At 40.8% G+C, this 14,331-nt stretch overlaps 1 protein-coding gene across 2 annotated transcripts in view; it reads right to left on the bottom strand.

Moving 5' to 3' along the window:
• NUSAP1 (nucleolar and spindle associated protein 1) overlaps window positions 1–14,190 on the bottom strand; it is a 32,973-nt gene extending 18,783 nt beyond the window's left edge. For both annotated transcript variants that reach the window (XM_090271967.1, XM_090271968.1), the window contains exons 1-4: window positions 13,998–14,190; window positions 6,783–6,851; window positions 1,022–1,165; window positions 1–23 (exon numbers count right to left, since the gene is read on the bottom strand). The exon at window positions 1–23 is cut by the window's left edge and continues 137 nt beyond it. In XM_090271967.1, the coding sequence (XP_090128093.1) occupies window positions 1–23; window positions 1,022–1,165; window positions 6,783–6,851; window positions 13,998–14,126 (365 nt within the window). In that variant the 5' untranslated portion in view covers window positions 14,127–14,190. The remainder of the gene's footprint in view (window positions 24–1,021; window positions 1,166–6,782; window positions 6,852–13,997) is intronic.
• Window positions 14,191–14,331: the final 141 nt, after the last annotated feature.

Raw genomic sequence — 14,331 nt, 5'->3', positions numbered from 1 at the left:
GTTTTTATCTTTGAATGATCCTGCTACATATTTTAAAAGGAAATAAATGATTTAAATGGTAAATAAGAGGTTATCATATTTGAAAATTGTTAAGAAAGGATCTTAAAAGTTCTCATCCCAAGAAAACAATTTTTGTAACTGTATGGTGATGGATATTAACTAGATATATAGTGCTCATTTTGCAACCTAGACAAACATCAATCGAATTATTAGGTTGTACACCTGAAACCAAAGTACTCTTATGTCAATTATACCTCAATTAAAAAATGTATCATTAAAAAATTTCAAAAACATTGCTTATGGTCAGATATTAAAGAAAGAAAAGTGATCACCACTTTCAAAGGTTAGGTACCAAGCTGCGGGTGGGGGGAAAGGAGTTAAAGAAAAGTAGGAGAATAAGATTTTTGAGTGGCAGATTTGGTTCCCTGCCTCACCAAGTGTCATAGAGTGTGAATTTGGGACTAGAAGATACTATGGATCACTGGAAGGCTAAATGGCAAGAGTAGCTCTTTTAGGGATGAGAAACTAACACCAAGAGACCCGAATAGGCTAACAACTAAGGGACTGTACAAAGCTGGAAAATAAATACTAATACCATGTATCATAAAATTACGTTTGAATGAAAGGATAATATAACCAGAATCCTCTCAAAGCAAGGTAAGGCAGCCCCTGCAATCACACGGCCTGGGACGGGACAGGAAAGAGAAAAAAAATTATATTTAAGATTGGTTTTTCTTTCCTTCTTAGTTAATACACCTCACTTAAGTAAACACTTAATGATGGTTCATATTTCTTCAACAACATTTAATTTATGCTTAATACTTAATAAGTGCTTAGTAAGCGCCAGCACCTGGGGCATGATGGTGAACAGCCTGCACGTGAGTCTGTGCATTCATGGAGCTCACAGCACAGTGTCTACCACTACCTGATAGCATAAGGGAAGTAAAAAGAAAGCTCCCTAAGAATACACCAATTCTGGCACAGGTAGAGGCTTATTTTCAGTTTGCACACATCCATTTACTTGGGAGTCAGGGCTGCTGTGGACAGTTCTGCGCCTTCTCCTTGTTTTGGTGACATGGCCAGATGCTTCCCTCTCAGCTTGTTCCTGGCTGGTAATCTGTACCTCGGTCTCATCACAAGAGGATGCAGAGGCCTGACTTTCATCCTGAAAAGAGATGTATAGAGGTATAATGCTCAGAAAGAATCAGCATTTAAACTGAGTAAAAAACATACATTACATATACAAAAGACATTTTTTAAACATTTCAGCACTAAATTATAGGCAAGAAGGACAAGACATATAGAATATTCAAAAAGAAACAATTGCATTTAACAACCCAGGCTAAAAAACTAGGCTAGAAAAGCATTCAATGTTATTTTAGTGTGAGTAAACAAGTAAATTATTAAAAGTGCATTAATTTACTGAATATATGCTATGTGCCAGGCAGTATAATATAACTAATAGTAATTACAGCTCACATCACAAGTTTATTGGACAGTTTATATAGATTATCTCACAAAGCCTATGAGACAGGTGTTAATACTCTCCACAGTTCACAGAGGAAACTGAGGCTTAGAGTTCAAAGCAACTTGTAAAAAGTGAAAATCAGGGAGTAAGTTAAGAATGGTGCTTACACTACCATAAACTAAAAGTAAAGACCTGTATCATTGCCCTGGACAGGCAGCTCAGTTGGTGAGAGCATTGTCCCAATATGCCAAGGTTGCAGGTTTGATCTCCAGTCAAGGCACAGAGAAGAAGCAACCAATGATGCATAAATGAGTGGATCTCTCTCTCTCTCTCAAAATCAATTTTAAAAAAAAGCTACATCATCAAAACAGTGCAGTACAGGTACCAGAACATCTCAAACAGACCTGCTTATATAATAAATCATTGTGTGATAATGGTTAAACTTCATATTCATAGAGGAAGGCTGGATTCATTATTCAGCACATGATCCGGACAAAATTATTTTTAATATTATTGTGGGAAGGGGCAATAAAACTCAACTGTTCTCTCACATCAAAATGAAATCTGAATGTATTAAAGATTTAAATGCAAAAGATGAAACTATAAAAGCACTAGAAAAAGTACAGGTGAATAGCCCTGACCAGTGTGGCTCAGTTGGCTGGGTGCTATCCTGCAAAGCAAAAGGTCCCTGTTTGATTCCTGGTCAGGGCACATGTTTGGGTTGTGGGTTCTGTTATTGGAGTTGGGGTGTATATAAGAAGGGAACCAACTGATGTATCTCTCCTTCTTCCCCTCCTTTCTCCTCTCTAAAAATAAATAAAATCTTAAAAAAAAAAAAAAAAGGTGAATATACTATTATGAATGGGAGGGGAGGATTTCTTACCTAGAGACTATAAAGGAAAAACTTGATTTGTTTTTGGTATTTTTATATTCATAAGTCCTAATTTTTTAAAATAAACTAATAAAAAAGATACACATGGCTAAGAAAAAACAAATACTAATGAGATTATATTGAAAAGCAATTGATTCTCTGCCTGCTGTCCCATTTCTCAGGTTTAATCTCAGTGGTTACTTATCCATCACTACTGTTTTACTGGTGAGATATTCACTTATATTTTTTTCACTTATATTTTCAATAGCTATTTTCAGTGCCTATTCTGTGTTAAAAATAGCTCATTTGCACCACTCATCTCCCCATCTTCTTCCTAACAGAATCATATCACGTTAGTCACTCTATTAGTTACCTTTGCAGATACCACCCTGGCTGGTGTGGCTCAGTGGATTGACTGCTGGCCTTTGAACCAAAGGGTCACTGGTTCTATTCCTGGTCAGGGCACATGCCTGGTTCTGGGCCAGGCCCCCAGTTGGGGGTGTGTAAGAGGCCACCAATCAATGTATCTCCCGCACATCAATGTTTCTCTCCCTCTGTTTCTCTTTCCTTTCCACCCTCTCTAAAAATAAATAAAATCTTTAAAATATGTATATACTTAAGACTTTAAATCTTGTCCCACAACTATCTATAATATATGTAGCTTGTAAACTTATTAGCACCCTTATACATCCCTTCACCTCTCAACTTCTTTCATCTGTTCTTTTTTAAGTTTCCAAGTTGATAACATTTACAGCCTGTTATGTAACATTAATTGAATTGCCTGTGACTTTTCTATTTAGCTTGATTCTAAAAGTTGATAACTCAGTAAGTTACTGAAGGGTTTTCTTTTTTTAGAAAATATTTATTTATATTTAGAGAGGGACAGGGAGGGGAGAAAGAGAGGAAGAGAAACATCGATCAGTCTGGTAAGTGCCCCGACCAGGGACTGAACCCACAACACAGGCACGGGAATCCAACCTGTGACTGCCCTTTCGCTTTGCAGGATGATGCCCAACCAACCGAGCCACACCACTAAGGACATAAGGCATTTTTTATTTTATTTTTAAGCTTCTGCTTTCTCTATCATCTTTGTTTTCTTTAGGGTCATCTTTTTCTTTCTCTTAAGCTCTTTCAAACTATAGGCTTTCCTCAAATATCTATGGCTGTTGGTCTTCTATTCATATTTCAGAGCAATGAATATTTGAATATTTCAAAGCATTGGGAGCTTGAATGTATGTGAGTACTTGTTATCTGATGGGATCTGATCTACTGGGTTCCTTAGGTGGAGAGGAGACTATTGTGCAGAGGATTCTTAAATGTCAGAAGGCCATTTAATTTCCTTACAGAAAAACCTTCTAATATTTTAGACTGTAGTAGACACCTGGTACTCTGCACATGAAGCAGCGGGTAGACTGTTTTGTATCCTGACTTTTCAGTCCATTTCATTTTGGCACCTGGACCCCAACTTCTGAGAGTGATTTAGTTGGCCTGGGTTTCGGTGAGGCCTATATGCCAGTATTTTTTTAAAAAATTAATTAATTAATTAATTAATTAATTAATTAATTTTTAGAGAGAGGGGAAAGGAGAAAGAGAGGGAGAGAAACATCACTGTGTGGTTGCCTCTCACTCGCGCCCCCAACCGGGGACCTGACGTGCAACCTAGTAATGTGCCCTGACTGGGAATCGAACCAGTGACACTTGGCTTGCAGGCGGACGCTCAATCCACTGATATATACCAGTATTTTTAAGAACAACTCTTCCCAAATGATTCTGCCACATAAACTGGGTTGAGAATCACAATATAAAGTAAATGTGTTGGGAATAAAAGAATAAGGAGGCTTAGAGGGTGGAAGGTTTTAGTCAGAGATGAAATAGCACCAACTAGTATAGTTCCAAGAGATGTAAGGTCCAGAATATGCTCGAAGAAGTGGCGAGCTGGTGAAGAACAAAAGTAAAAAGTCACAGGAGTTAAGGACTCAGGAAGCCAGAGGGCTAACAGGCATCCAGATGAACCTTCAATTCACCCAGAATAAGCTCAGGACACGAGGTGAGGTGATGAGCAAGACAGGACAGTGAATATCAGAAAGCAACCGGTCCTCAATAAGTTAATCACAGAATTATAAAAACAAATAAACACCCAAAATGAAAACAACAACAACAATAACAACAACGGAAAGCAACTGGCAGGTCAGTAGATGAGAGATGAGAATAGGAGAGTATAACTTCAAAGGAGGAGGAATATTTACAGAGAGTAGGAAGATGCTGTCTGGATCTGACTCCCAATTCCCTGGATAGTCATAGGGAAGAAAGTGAAAAGAAAAGGAAGAAACTTTCCATTATAGAAATGGTACCTTTCCAATGTCACCTCAATAAATTCAGTTAAAAAAAAAAAAAAAAGAAGTGGTAACTTTGGGTCATGCCACATATTACTGGAATATATAGTTTTTTAAAAATTGATTTGAGAGAGAGAGGAAGGAAGAGAGAGAGAGAGAGAGATAGAGAGAGAGATTGATTTGTTGTTCTACTTAGTTGTGCATTCATTGGTTGCTTCTTATATGTGCCCTGATTGGAGATCAAACCCACAACTTTGGCATATTGGAATAATGCTCTAACCAACTGAACTACCTGGACAGGGTCTATAGACACTTTTAATGTACTTGTTCATCCCTCCCCCTCGCCCAACCCCCAGAGTAGTACAGTGCAGGGCAGGGGCATACCTGGTTAAGAAGCCTATTAGCATATCTCCCAGAGATGTCTTCTTTTAATCCCACATACCTTAACCATGGTATGTTAGTATGAGAGGCTGACAGTGATCAAGGAAGAAGTGTTCATTCCTGAATGCACCATCATGGAACTATCAACAGTCTTGTCTAAATCCAAGACTGAAGAGGCACATTGGTTTGAATGAGGGAATCCCCAGCACACAGTCAGACTAACCTACATTTAGAGCTGCACCAACTCATAGTTAAGGCTGACCTACAGTGGGAGAGTAAGGTCCAATGTCACGCTCACTCAGATGTGACCCATCCCTGTGCACTCCCGAGGTGATCATTTGGGGGTCTGGAAGCTTATTCCTTTATCATTGGGGACATTGCCATGTATTTGGACTGTGCTGACTCCTCCTGTAGCCTTAGTCAGATAAATAAACTTTTTGTCTTTTGGGTCTTTCCTTCAATCTAAGCTCATTATTGACAGAGTCACCACTTAGGAATTCTGTATCTGACTGAATTTTGACCATCACTCTGCTCTTGTGAAACTTTTTCAAAATAGAATAGCCCCTGAGATGTTGAATTTAAAATATGATAAGTCATTTTAAATTTAGTCTATCAATTACCATCCAAAGCAAAAATCTTGATTTCAGATAGCACTATAATCATGTATCCTTAACCATTTATTTATTTTTAAAAAATATTTTATTTATTAATTTTAGAGAGGAGGAAGGGAGGGACAAAAGAGGGAGAGAAACATCGATCAGTTACCTCTCCCACACCCCCAACTTGGAACTTGGCCTGCAACCCAGGCATGTGCCCTGACTGGGAATCGAACTGGGGACCTTTTGGTCTGCAGGAGAACGCCTAACCCCCTGAGCCACACCAATCAGGGCTATCTGTAACCATTTCAAACATATGTGCACATGCACATGTAAATAAAATGATTTAGTTGATGTAAAAACTTTTAATTAACTGAAAATTAATTATATTTTTGTCTATTTTTAGTTTATTAAAACCTGGAAAATTTTTGACTATTGAAAGTTTAAAAATGTTACGAAATTATATAGACAGCGAAGAGAAAGTTAGATTTTCAGTTCATGTTTACATTTACCTTCATTTCCAGGTATATAGCAGATGCTCTCCAAGGTCCAGTTCCTTAAGGCCGTTCAATATTTTCCTCTATTTCAAGTTAAGAAACCTAGCACTAATGAGGCATTCACTGATTCTTTCGGTGTCATGCCTTCTCAAAAATCTGGTGTGGATTTAGAGCAGCCATGACAACCTCTCCCATCAGCAGTGGTTCAGTTTACTGTAAGTCTCTTTCACAGTCTACTCTGTTCAATTCTCACGAGACTCAATACAGCAGGGCAGGAAGCTAAGAATCAAGGAGTTTGAGTTTTCCTAGGTCACACAAGAAGAAATGACGGAGCTACTACTTAACCTGGGTTGTTCTGTCTTTGAATCCACTTCCTTCCCTACACTATTTCTTATAACTTTTGGCAACTAGTAGTCAACTTCTGCATTTGTATAAGAACATCTTATTCAATAGATTACTTGCTGCAAGGCAGTTTCGCCATTTTTATCCAATAGTTATAATGAAAGAACTTATTATAACTAATATGATCTTTTTGGTAATAAACAGTATGTCTTAAAAGCCATCACTAATTGTGCTTGTTATTCATTAACTAGATATGATTGCTTTGCTAAACAGATGATGAAAAATCTTACTTACCTGATTTTCATTTTCTTTTTTTGCTTGCTGTTTCAGGTGGGCTTTCAAAGCTTTTAGCAACTTGTCTGCCTGCAGAAAAGTGAAAGACCTTAACAGTAGAGCCAAAAACCAATTATCCAAGCCTCATACACTGCACGTTTTCTCCTGTTCTTGTGTTCAAATGTCCTTTGGGCCGGCTCTGGGAGTAGAATGAAGACCAAAACAGAGCTGGTCTCTGCCCTCACAGATTTCACAGCAGAGCAAAGTTGGAAAAGGAAAGAGGCAACGACAATGCTGCGGGGTCAGTGCCAACATGAGGAAGCTCAGGATGCTGTGAGAGAACACAGGTGTGCTTGCCCACTAGGGTAGGAACTTCAGCAGGTAACTGAATATGCCATTTCTAAGCTAAAGACATGATGTCTTTAGCTGCTGAGGTCTGAAGGATGATTAGGAGAGAGTGGGACATAGGGAAAAGGGTAAAGAAATAGCACGGGAAGGCAAGAATGAGTGTGAAGTTTGAAAGCCTTTTAAGTATATAATCCTTATCCTCAGGGTAAAGGGCAGCCTCTGAAGAGTCTGCAGCAGGGCAGTGAGCAACCAATCTTGCATCACTCAAAGTGACCACTGGCTGAACAATGTGCAAGATGCGCTTGATGAGGGACAGGGGGAAGACAGTGAAACCCCCAAGGGGCTACTGTAGGAAAGCAGAGATGATTGTGGCCTGAGATAGAAGGGGGCTGAGGCAGTATGGATGGATTAAAAACCTTCCTAGGAGGACTATGGGGGATGAGGAACAGGGAAACTTTGTTACACCCAGATTTCTGGCTTGGGCAGCTGGTGGACTGTGGTGGGGTCCCTAATGTGGGGAATGCCAGATGTTACAGGTCCCTGAGGGAAGGGAGCTCCTAGTTTCTCTTCCCACCCTAGGAAACCTTATCTTCTTGTTCCTTTCAAAAAGGAATACTAATCTGACAGTTTTCTTATGCATATTAGTTGTGGTCTCTTTTCCTCCATTTAGACCCAGCCATGAAGTTGACAGCCAGATTCCATTTTTAAGGGGGCCCAGGCACCAGGCTCAGCTCTTCTCTGGCCACGTTTATCATTGGCCATGTGTCCAGGAGAGAATGGCGGAGATCCTGATTTGGTTTGGGCTGTAGCGGACAGGAGGCTGCGTTTAGGGTGTGAAGCACATGCTGCAGCCCATTTTACCAGAATGCTCTGCACCATACCAGCTAAGTAAAAAAGTGGTACCTTATTTTCTACTTGCTCCTCATGAGGCAGGCTAGTAAGCCAGGACAAATGGAATAGGGAAAGTGAGACAGATAGTTAAAGCAGTTTTGCAGCCATTTAGGGAATCCCATCTTTCCTAACCATGAACACAAAAAGTAAATGGTTTACACTGCTCCTCAGCCAGAGGGTAAATAGCTTAAATCGCCCTGCTCAGGGAGAGAGATGGCAGAAACCCAGTTAGTGCCAACCATACCCAACAACAGATGAAGTCAGGGGAATAAGTCTCATTTTTGCACATCAACAGAAAACTGATGAATATTCTGTTGAGATCCTCCCCTAAACTACTGGCCTTTAAAACCCCTCAAAAGGAAGGTCCCAGCACACTCTCCCTCTCAGGAGCACGCTGCACCTTTCCCTTCCCTTTCTGCTTCCCCCACGGGCATGACACTTCCTAAACTCTAAGGGTCCCCGTGAGACTTGCAGCCAGGGAGCAGTGGGCAGTGGCAGCTCATCCTGGGCTAACACCCGAGTCTTTCTCAAGGCCCCTTTCTCTGACTGCTTAGTGAGCCAAAGCAGCCCCACCTAGGCTCATTTCCCCCTCTTGTTGCTTCTGTCCTAGGCCCTTCCTTGTTTCACTGTTCCCAACATTAATGAACATACTCTAGAAAATCACCTGGACTTGTGAAATCTTTCCTGCATGAAGTCAAGAACCCACACACTACCGGCTGGCCCTAGGCAGGCCTGCTCAGGGCCAAGTCCCCTTTCCGGTGACACTTGAGCCTCTCTTGGGGTCTTCTCTGTGTAGGGGATGATTAGCAGGGCAGAATTTAGGCATTCTTGGTTCTTCTGACACTAACACCACCCTCCACCACCACTTTATTGAAGTATGGTTGACATACCAAAGCTGTAGGTATTTAATGTACACAACTTGATGTATTTTGGAGATAAGTATACAACCATAAAACCATCATCACCACCATAGTCAATCCATCACCTCCAAGTTTCCTATACCATTTCAGTTTTTTTGGTGGTAAAAGCACTCAACTAAGACCTATCCTCTTAGCAATTTTTTAAGTATGTGATACAGTAATGTTAATCACAAATTCGATGTCATACAGATTTCCAGAACCTTGAAATATTATGAAAATCTCATCCAACACACAACAATGATGAAATGGGGTGCCTGTGGCAAAGCACAGTCAGGGCTTCTAGCAGGGTGGATGACATGGGGTGACGCTCAGAGAGTGGAGGTGGAGGTACAGAGGTTAGTATTAGCACATACTCATGCATTCTCTCAACAAGCATTTATGGTGTTTAACACGGTCCCAGGCAATGGAGACCGTGGTGAACAAAGAGACACAGTCTCTGCCTTCAGGAGCCTCGAGCGGCGGAATAGTAGGAAAATTGCCTGTTAACCAAGTAAGCTAAAATAAATATGACATTGGGTGCTAGGAAACAAAAAACAAGACTGGTAACAGATTGGGGGTGCTCTCTGAGTTAGGATGGTCAGGAAAGGCCTCTCAGAGGTGTGGCTTTTGAGCTCAGATGTGAGTCGGAAGACACAGCAGGTGAAGATGTGAGGGAGGAGCATTCCAGGCAGGGGACACCCAGCCCAGAGGCCCTGAGATGTGCTGGTGTATGTGAAGGACAGAAAGAAGTCACATGGCGAACACCTGGTCAAGGGGAGGGCACGGAGATCAGAGAGGTGACCAGGGCCTGGGTCAGTAGAGGGCTACAGGCCACAGCTAGCAGGGTGGACTTCTTCCTCTTAACTTGCTATCATAAAAAATAAGTCTATAGAAAAGTTGAAATACTTTTTACTCCCCACCTAGATTCAACAATTGTTACTACTGTCTCATATTTGCTTTCTCTATATTAATATATATTTCTTACCTTCCTATTTGAAAATAAGTTTCAAACATAATGATGCTTTCCCACTAAATACATCAGCCACATCTCCTAAAAATAAGGAGATATTTTCCTACATAATCTTGAGTGCATTATCATACCTGGGAAAGGTAATGATGTCCTAATATCCTCTGATACGTAGCCCATAATCAAATTTCCTCCACTGTCTCCAAAGTTAACTGTTTTCTCTTTAAAAATTTTCCTCCAAATCAGGATCAAACCAAGTTTCTCATATTACTTTTGGAGGAGTTTAGATTTTATTTTAGTTGTAAGGGAAGTTATTGGAGGGCTCTGAGCAGGAAAAAAATGACATATTCTAAGTTTCAAATAGCTCTCAACTACCAAGAGGATACTACGGTGAGGCAAGAGCAGAGGCAAGGAGAGCAGCAGATAGGCTGAAGCAGCAGTCAAGGGACGAGGGCGCCCTGACCCAGGTCAGTAGCACTGGAGATGGGGCACAGAGGTCAGATTTCAAGTTACGTGGGAGGAAGAGCTGACAAGGATGGATGGTTGTGAGCAGTGAAGGGAGGAATGAGAGTGATCTAAAGCAGGTCTGAATCATTTACTGAGATTGAGAGAGATCTTAATTGTTTTGAACTGACCAAGCTGTTTAAGATACACTTAAATACGTAAGTTAGCAGCTCAGGGGAGAGGACTTCGGAGTCCTTAGTCCTAGGAGAATGGATAAGGTCACCAAGGGAGAAAGCACAGTTAAGAGAAAAGAAGGCCAAAGAGAGAACTCTGGGGCACTTCACATTTAGAGATCTGGCAGAGGAAGACCAGCAAGGGAGACTAGAAAAAAGGGCTAGTAAGGCAGAACAAAATGAAATATCAGAGATGGACCACAAGCTTTGTAAGATGCAGGGCATGGCTGCCTCAATAAGAGCAATTTTAGTGGAGAAGAACAGAGAAATTGGGCAATATATGAAGGCCGTGGGGTGAGGAGTCTTTTGTTTTTTAAGTTAAAGATGGTGACATTGCTTTATAAGTTACGTAAATGTCTAATCACTATACTATAACTTGAAACTAAACTAATATGATATTGACTGTCAATTGTAATTGAAAAAAAATTACAAGTGGGGGCTGTTAAGACTTGATTGTACGCATTACGGAAATGAGCCAGCAGAATGGGAGGAATTGATGCAGGAGAGAAATTGCAGGACTGTACCATAGAGAAAGGAACAGGATCCCCCACACAAATGGCCAGGTTGCCCTTAGGCATAGCCTTTTACAGTAACAGGAGGAAGGCAGAGGAGACAACAGGTGCAGGCTGTCTGGAGTGTTTGGGGTGGAAAGATGAAGTAATTCTCAGCCGATTGCATCTATTTTTCCATGGCATAGAGGAAAAGTCATCAAGTGAGGGAAGGGGAGCCAATCTGAGATGAAGAAGACATGAAATAATTGTCCTTAAAAATGGGAAAGTTAATGACTACCAAGAATTGTGAGTGAATCAAATGGTACTTTTACAATTTATGCTTATAAATTTAAATTAAGTTCAGCCAAAGAACTTGGATGATTTTTTTTTTTCCAGCCAGGATCAGCTGGTTAGGTTTAGGCAAGGATTAAGCACACAGCTGAATTTAATCAGGCTTAGTTTTGCCAGGTGAGGGAGGAGAGCTGCAAGAAAGTGGAAACAGGGCAGGTCTTTGTCATCTAAGCTGGCAAGAAGGACAGTGAGGGCGTGAGTGAGAAAAGGAGCGGTGGCCACACAATAAGTATTAGTAATTGACTCCTTCATTTTGCTTTACCATAATAGCAGTATCTCAATCAAAAGAGGTCAAATATCAAATCTTGATAATTTCTTGTGCAATTTATTCATTTTTTGCTAAGTACTTGCAATTTTTTTAAAAAAAGATTTTAGTTATTCTTTTAGAGGGGAAGGGATGGAGAAAGAGAGGGAGAGAAACATCAATGTGTGGTTGCCTCTTGCATGCCCCTTGCAGGCCAACTGAGGACTGGCCTGCAACCCAAGCATATACCCTGACTGGGAATCGAATCACTGGCACTTTGGTTTGCAGGCTGGCGCTCAATCCACTGAGCAACACCAGCCAGAGCAGTACTTGGAATTTAAAAAAGGCAACGGATTTAATGAGCTCCTGGGCTATACCAATTGTATAATTTAAAACATTTTAATTATGGAAAATTGCAAATGCATACAAAAGTAGAGACTAGTGTAATGAACCCCCATGTTTCAACAATTATAACATTCTGCTGGTCTTCATCTAATCCCCTCTTTTTTCCTGGAGTATTTTATAGTAAATTCAAGGCATCATAACATACCATTCACCTGTAAACACTTGGTATGTATTACCAAGAGGTAAGGACTTAAAAAAGAGAAACAAAACCATAATACTATTATCATACCCAACAAAATTAATGATACCTTAATATAATTTAATACCTAGTCCAAGTTTAATTGTCTCTGTCTCAAAGGTGTCTTTATAATTGGCTATAATAAAGCCTTGTATGATCTAATTTTTCTGCAAAATAGAACTTCTCAATAAATATTTGAAACCTACTATATGCTAGATATTGTGTGCAGGCAACAGGATCTGTAGTGGCAAATACTGTACTACTCCATCTCTATGAAAACAGATAATTTACTACCCCAGATCAGGTGCCTCAAGAGACAACAATCAGTGGGAGTTTCAGAAAAAGATCTAAACCTGCAATAGCTCTTCAGAAATCCAAATGGTTGTGGGGCCTTACTGTTAGCCAGAGCTCTGAATTCAGGTACCTCCACTGTAACTGTCTTGCTACCCTCTGGTGCACTGCCAAAAAGTAGGTGTAAATAATAGTATGAATAAGTATACAGCATCTCCTATATAAAATGTACAGCACTTGGTACTGTAAAGACGTCCAAGGTGGAAGAATGAAATCCTTGTTCAAGGAACTTAACCTTTAGTAGAGAAGATAACATTCATACTGTACACAAATAACCAGAGTACAAGGCGGAAGCTTGCAAGTGCTCAAAAAGACAGTACTTGAAATTAAACTGTTTAAAAGCACAGAGGGCTCCTGGGATTACTGGGCTGGTGGACCTGTGGCTAAGGGAATGAAGAGGAGGGGATGGGGCACCAAGCCTGTGATGACAGTCCAGCCAGATTAAAGAGTAACTGGAAATTATTCATGCAGATAAAGAAGACAGAGGTAGAAGGGCATCTGAGGGAGAAGGTGATCTGAAGCCGAAGGGTCAAAATTAGCAAAGGCACAAAGATGGACAAAGGTACCAAATGTTCAGGGACCTGTCCAGTTTGGATGCAGTCTTGGATAAAAGATTCTAGTCAGACTGCAAAAAGCCTAAGGGATTTAAACTAAGATATTAGGCTTTCTTTATGAAGCATACAGGAACCATTTAAAATCATAGCTCAGAAATATCTCCAAAGACACTCCTTTATCATTCAGCCTGAACACATGGGCACTAATTATTTTACTTAAATCACGTAAAAACATTTGTAATGGCTGATTTAGGTATTCACTCAGTGTAAATACCATAGCCAAAAGAACTGATCTCCAGAGTATACATTAGCATTTTGTGAGAAAGCTTCACTAGAATCTGATAGAAATCCAATCCCAAACTAAATCCCCACATTTTCCCCTGACATTTTGCAGCCTCGGAGATCTTACTGGCTTAGAAACACTAACACAATAGTGATCAATAAATGAACGATCATTTCAGATCAAGGTTGAGTTATAAAAGTGTCCACGGAGGTGGTCTCCTAAAAACCACCTTTTTTTCCACGTCCCCCAATAAAGTGCCAAGAGATTTTGGGCGCTATTACAATTTACGTAAGTGTTACTGTCTTGAATTTTCGAAAAGCCAAGGCAGTTATTTCCGCGACTTCCTAACAATTAATCGGCATTAGAGCCAGGGTCCCTTGAGCTTTCTGGGACTGCATTCGTAATTAATGCCCTGAAAAGTATCACAGAGTACTTGCAATAAAACCAAACCAAACAAACCCTTTTGAAGCCAAGGCCTATGGCTCCCTTTCCGTCCAACTTTTGCAAAGTTGAAGGAATACTAACGAACTAAATCTAACCCGCCAGGGGCGGGCTCCGTCGCTTCCCACCGCGTCTCCCTAAGGCCGTTCTACCTACCCCACCCGGTACCGTCCTGAGCCACTCGCTCCGTACCCTCAAGTTAGCCCGGAGGCCTAGACTCTTGGCCAAGTTCTGCAGGTCACTGTACTTGAAGGAGTCCAGCTCTTCCAGTGAGGGGACGGTCATCGCGATCTGCAACGTAGGTAACTACACTGGGTATCTTCAGACCTCCGCTGCACCGTTCAGAACTCTGGCGCCATTATAAGCGTTGGCCAAGCCAAGGTCTATGGACAATTTAAATTAAGAACGCTGCATTTCAATTGGTTAACAGTGTATTGAAGGCGGGGTTTCCTGGCGTTGGCCAATGGAAAGGCTGATTCCCCTTAGGAAA

The sequence above is a fragment of the Furipterus horrens genome, unplaced genomic scaffold (genome assembly GCF_987537825.1).
Source record: "Furipterus horrens unplaced genomic scaffold, mFurHor1.1.pri manual_scaffold_3, whole genome shotgun sequence".
Lineage (NCBI taxonomy): Eukaryota > Metazoa > Chordata > Mammalia > Chiroptera > Furipteridae > Furipterus > Furipterus horrens.
Note: the sequence above shows the minus strand (reverse complement) of the source record. Positions and strands in the feature narration are given on the sequence as shown.